The sequence below is a fragment of the Channa argus genome, chromosome 3, assembly GCF_033026475.1.
Source record: "Channa argus isolate prfri chromosome 3, Channa argus male v1.0, whole genome shotgun sequence".
Classification (NCBI taxonomy): Eukaryota; Metazoa; Chordata; class Actinopteri; order Anabantiformes; family Channidae; genus Channa; species Channa argus.
This window is the reverse complement of record NC_090199.1, coordinates 23318359-23323808: the sequence shown is the minus strand read 5'-3', so window position 1 is coordinate 23323808 and position 5450 is coordinate 23318359. Positions and strand designations below refer to the sequence as shown.

The 5450-nt window shown below is 38.7% G+C and overlaps 1 protein-coding gene across 2 annotated transcripts; it reads left to right on the top strand.

Annotated features, from left to right (window-relative positions):
• The first annotated feature begins 1757 nt into the window (after positions 1-1757).
• On the top strand, positions 1758-4774 carry coq7 (coenzyme Q7 homolog, ubiquinone (yeast)). 2 transcript variants are annotated; one of them, XM_067499379.1, is made up of 6 exons: positions 1758-1938; positions 2351-2529; positions 2891-3005; positions 3253-3392; positions 4282-4350; positions 4542-4774. In XM_067499379.1, exons 1-6 carry the CDS (start codon positions 1854-1856, stop codon positions 4617-4619), a joined length of 666 nt encoding a protein of 221 aa, XP_067355480.1. In that variant the 5' UTR covers positions 1758-1853; the 3' UTR covers positions 4620-4774. The 2 variants fall into 2 exon arrangements, with proteins under 2 accessions (XP_067355480.1, XP_067355481.1); XM_067499380.1 differs by having other exon boundaries at positions 1890-2021.
• The last annotated feature ends 676 nt before the right edge of the window (positions 4775-5450 follow it).

Sequence of the window (5450 nt, the reverse complement as noted above, 5' to 3'; positions counted from 1 at the left end):
AGGGCATCCAGCGTAAAAACTGTGCCAAATCTACATGCGGACAATGATCCGCTGTGGCGACCCTGAACTCACGGGACAAACCGAAAGGACCCACAATCAATGCAGTAGCTTATTACTAGTTCTCAGCCTGTGGAACTTCCAGGCTTCTCGAAACCTGCTGATGTGACGGTCAAGCCATGGCAGAAAAACCCAGTGATGGATTTTATTGTCTGGATCCAACATCCGTGATGCTTCCAATTAATGAAAGAGTGTGTGGAAGAGGTCAAGGACTTGTGTGTATACATCTCGCCATAAGCACTCAATCCTACAAAACAAAAATATATTCATACAGAACGTAACATAATACACCTAAGTAGATAAACCTAGAATGTATCCCAACAGTATTACATACACAATACACTCACTGGCCACTTTATTAGGTACACCTGTACAATCCAATACAGCAGCTCTGCCATAAATTCTACTTTTATAAGGTTATAATTTCTCAGTTTTAAAGTTGAAACGTATTAACCTCTTTAAAATGAATGAGGGGTCCTTAATATAATCCACTTTATTACAACTCCACCATCCATGATTACCTCTATGATAAACAAATGATACAGTTAGAACGTTTTTGACAATTTCAACCTGAATACTGAGAAAATACAACCTTGAAAATGATTATCACAGAGCCGCTGTATTGGATTGCAATTCATGGTAAACTGGAACAGAGTACTGGAGAGTTACAGACAAGCATGTTAAAGAATTTAAGACCATATCCAAGTAGTTTCACTACAGTTGCAAATAATATTCCGAAGGTTAAAGTCCCTGTGACTGCAGCCAACTTCTCATAGATACAATTGACCCCAGATTAAAGAGAGGGAATGTGTGAATGGTAGACAAATAGTCACAGACAAGTTTCAGAGAGATACAAGGTGAAGTCCAACATCAGGACTGATCACACCAAGAGTGACGGTGGATTTGTATTTCTTTCTTTTATTTTATTAGGGGAGCACTAATACAATGCAGGCCTGCAACAGCAATGAAAACTAGTGTACCGTATATGTAGAGGACACCTAAGATAGTACTTTATAGATTATATTGGAACCCAGGTGGAAAAACTATTAAACATCAGTAAATTCATACTGTGCTGTTCTTCTTCAGCATTTGCTTTATGAGTTAGAACAGCACGCATAACCCCATATTACCTAAAGCAAAATACTACCACCTACTGACAAAAGAGCATAACAGGCCATAAAATGTACAACATGAACAAGGCTACTGTGTAGGTCACAGATTTAATGTTCTCACTTCAAGACAAACAGAATATAGCGAGAGAAATTTGGTCTGCAGTGTGAAACACCTAAATTGTGCTGGAAGTTTCGATAAGCTGTTACTAAACAATTAATAACATTTATTTTATTAATGTGTAGGTCAAATGAAGCCTATAAGAAAGAATGCAGCAATCCACAAAGACTGCATACAAGTTGATAGCCCCCTCTCCCCCCCCCCCCCCCCCCCTCCTGAACACCCCTGATTCACTAACACAGTTAGTTGTATAGTCTTAAATAAAAACTCACATGCTCAATGTCTTTTCTAATGAATGTTCAAACTATTTGTAATAAAATTGATATTAGAGATGGATTTATAAAAGTTTTTACCTATGTTTAATTTTAGACGTTGCAGTTGTCACACATGCTTGATATAGCCTCATATTTATGTCCGTATGTTGTAATATTACTTAGGGGTGGGAAGTGTTGCGCAACCGCAGGTCAGTCGTTACGGGGTTACGTCATACGTCTGCGACCTTGTGACGACAGTTTCTTCCTTCGTTTCCTTCATAAAACGCGTAGTCACACTAAAAACTCAACAGCATGCAACGGGCCACACATACAGCGTTATGTAGTTGGTCTGAGTTTGTCGGTCCAGCTATGATTCGCCAGTGTTTAAGATGCAGAGGTTTGTAGTTCACATTGGCTGCGACCTTAAAGAGCTAAAATGCTAACATGCTAAAAACACTGTCATCTTCTCGGGTGTGATAGGTAAAGTTAGCTGTACAGTTATAACATATTTTTCCAGCTTCTTTTCCATTATTGCCATTATTAGTGTACGCATGCAGTAAGTGAAGACTTTCAGCTCAAAAATATTTTTACATCAGAAATATTTCATAATAGCCATATGCTGCTGACATGTCTTACACAACTGCCAATGTCTTTAAAAATAAATCCTTCGAAATGTTGCAGGGATGCAGTGTCCTCTTTGCCGCTATTAAGGAAAACGTCTAAGCTCCAAATACTTCTGCTACTCAGGTTTAAGGACGTGCGACGTTTTGCTTCATTGCAACTTTATTTTTGCTATTGTCTTGTCACAGTACCCAAGCAGCTGAGCTCACGTGCTTACAGTGTGGTACCGACTCCACGCGACAGTGAGGAGAAGGATATGCTGCACCGGATCCTGCGCGTGGACCACGCTGGTGAATACGGTGCCAATCGCATATACGCCGGCCAGATGGCAGTGTTGGCTCGATCCAGGTCCGGACCGCTCATCCAGGTGTGATATGGTGCAATTTAAGAGTTTGATGTAGGACTTGAGTCAGACAGTGGCTTCTTTCTTTGTATACTGCATCACTGTTGGTTAAGGTGCTTTAAAACAAGGCCCAAGAAATTACCAAATATTTAATAAATTGTTTAATGCTCAGAAATTGTTTAAGCTATACACAGAACACTGTGACAGACGTGGCTGGTTGTCTGATGCTTTCAGGTGAATTTCATTTTAAAACCTCACTTATTCATCCTAAAATAACTTGCAGGACATATGGCCAGTATTGTGTGATTGTGTGTGTGTGTGTGTGTGTGTGTGTGTGTGGCTGCATGATTGTCAGCAGTGGATTTACACGTTTCTTCTTCTTCAGGAAATGTGGGATCAGGAAAAGAAACACCTCGAGAAATTCAATGAACTTCTGGCAGAGAACAGAGTTCGGCCCACAGCACTGTTACCTCTCTGGAACATCGCTGGGTTTGTATTAGGTTGGTAAAGCCCATAAATGTAGAACACAGCAGATAAAGATAATAGAAAACCTACTTAAAGAACAAAACAAATGTGTAAAGGGGATAGTGATATGTTACACAGTTTTTGGATTGTGGAACTCGTAACAAGTGTATAAACAAGTAATTCATGGTTGCTGAGCTTAATCCCTAGTCCCTAATTAGTCTGCTTTTTTTTGTCCGTGTTGTTTCATCCCATAATTCAGTTCTTGTTTCCAATTTCTGCTAGGGGCATCCACTGCACTGTTGGGAAAAGAGGGAGCAATGGCCTGCACTGTGGCGGTGGAGGAGAGTATCTCAGAGCACTACAACAGCCAGATAAGAGCTCTGATGGAGAAAGACCCAGAGAGATACACTGAACTATTAAATGTGAGTAATTTAAATACTTATGTGCCAGTCTTGTTGGTTTGACAACATTGATTATTGATAATACAGGAAACATTCTTTGAGCAGCTACTTTTCTTAAGTAGAGGTCAAAAATGTTTTTCCCATGAAGTCATGTTGTGCATGGCACATGGTCATTTTGAGCACAGCAGCAATACACAGTTAAGTTGGTTACGTTGTCAGGGATTTGGAGACTGGAGCCTGAAGGTCTTTATCTTAACAGCTTGCTGGGAACTTATTGTGTAATACATTGGTCTGCTGTCAACAAATGCAAAGCATTACCATAGTATTGCTATGGTCTAAACTATCGGTAGGCAACTCTGGTCCTTGAGAACCACTGTCCTGCTGGTTTTCCAGCTGTCCTTGCCATACCCACTTCAGATTACCTGACCCAGGTGTGTTCAGTCAATCAGAATGCTGTACATGTATCTATCATATAATTTAGAAAGAATACTTAAATAAAAAACGCTGAGGGATTAAAGTAGGGGATTTTCAAACTTAAAGAGATGACATGAAAATTGATTATTGGTGTATTTAGGACAGTCACACACATGGTTAGAGCTCAAGAGTATCAATATTTTCCCCATTCTTCTCTGGATATTATGCTGATGGGTTAAAAGGCCAATAGTGTTTCATCTATTACAGTATGTCACCTGATCATGTAACATAAAGCATTTGATCTTTATGACTGATTAATTTGCTTTTACATTTAGTGTAACCAGCATGTTATTTTAAGCCAATAATTAGCAATAAACAGAGAATGGAATATGATACAGAACTTTTGTTGTTTTGTCTGGTAAATACGGGTTGCTGTCGTAATGAAATAGGAGTACGTTCATTTATTTAATGAATGCTTTGTGGTATATTTTAATAGGTAATAAAGGAATTCAGGGATGATGAGATGGACCATCATGATACAGGACTGGAACATGATGCTGAAACAGTAAGTATTTTTTACTGTTTACCTCTGTGAAATGCCATTCAGAAGTTTTGCTCCCTAAGGTCTATTACCATACCAGTAAGTAAATAGATAAGTGAATAAAAAGAGAGGACCTTTTTTACACCTCATGGTATCAAACTATGCACATGCCAACAAGTAATTCTTTTTTTGTGTGTGTGTTTTTTTTTTTTCAGCTACCAGGATACTGGCTCCTAAAAAATGCGATACAGCTAGGCTGCAAAGCTGCAATATATGTATCACAACGTATATAATTGCATATGTAAAATTATTAGATGTATTCACTGTTGATATTTTGACTCGGTTTTTGTTTGTTCTTTTCAAATGCTGCCCTATTGTAAAGCAAGCACTTTGTGGTGCAACACATTGACATATCTTTGCCAGATTAAAAGTATTGCATACAAACATTCTCTGTGTCCTAAATGTGCTTTTATTTGACTGCTCTCTACAGCTTTATGTAATATATGGACTGTTTATGTAGGTGGAGGTGAACCATCATCTGTTCAAATAACTGTTTTGTGAGAGTAATTGATTCAGTTTGGCAGCTGTTGAGAAGCCTTCTGCATGGTAAACTGATACAAAAGAAACGTGGTGAAACATGCTCCTATATTAGGATGATCTGGGTTTACAAAATATATTTTCTGTTCGTGTTCTTATTGTGAAACCAAGGTAAACTCCAGTATTACTGTGCCTTCAAGTACAGCAGCAGTGAATGTTGTTAGTGTGTTTAAAGATCTTATGTTTGCTTTTGACCATAAACTAAATGCTTAAAATACAAATGATAAGGACTTATTGATACTAGCATACACATGCCATCATACCTTTCAACAAACTCCCCTCTTTTGCATGTAATAGTTCATATAACAAGCTGAGCAATGACTTGTCCTCCAGGCCTAACAGCTGAACGTCCTCACACAGCTGTTATGGGTAAACTGGGTTACTGAGAAAGACAGATTGAAAAGAGGCTTGTCCAGGGCCCCCTAATTTATTAGGCTTTTGAACAAAGTGATCATTCCTTCCTGGTCAATATCAGTTTGTCCTCACTGTACCAATGAGTACTGAACCGTGGCCCTTTTACTCAACAA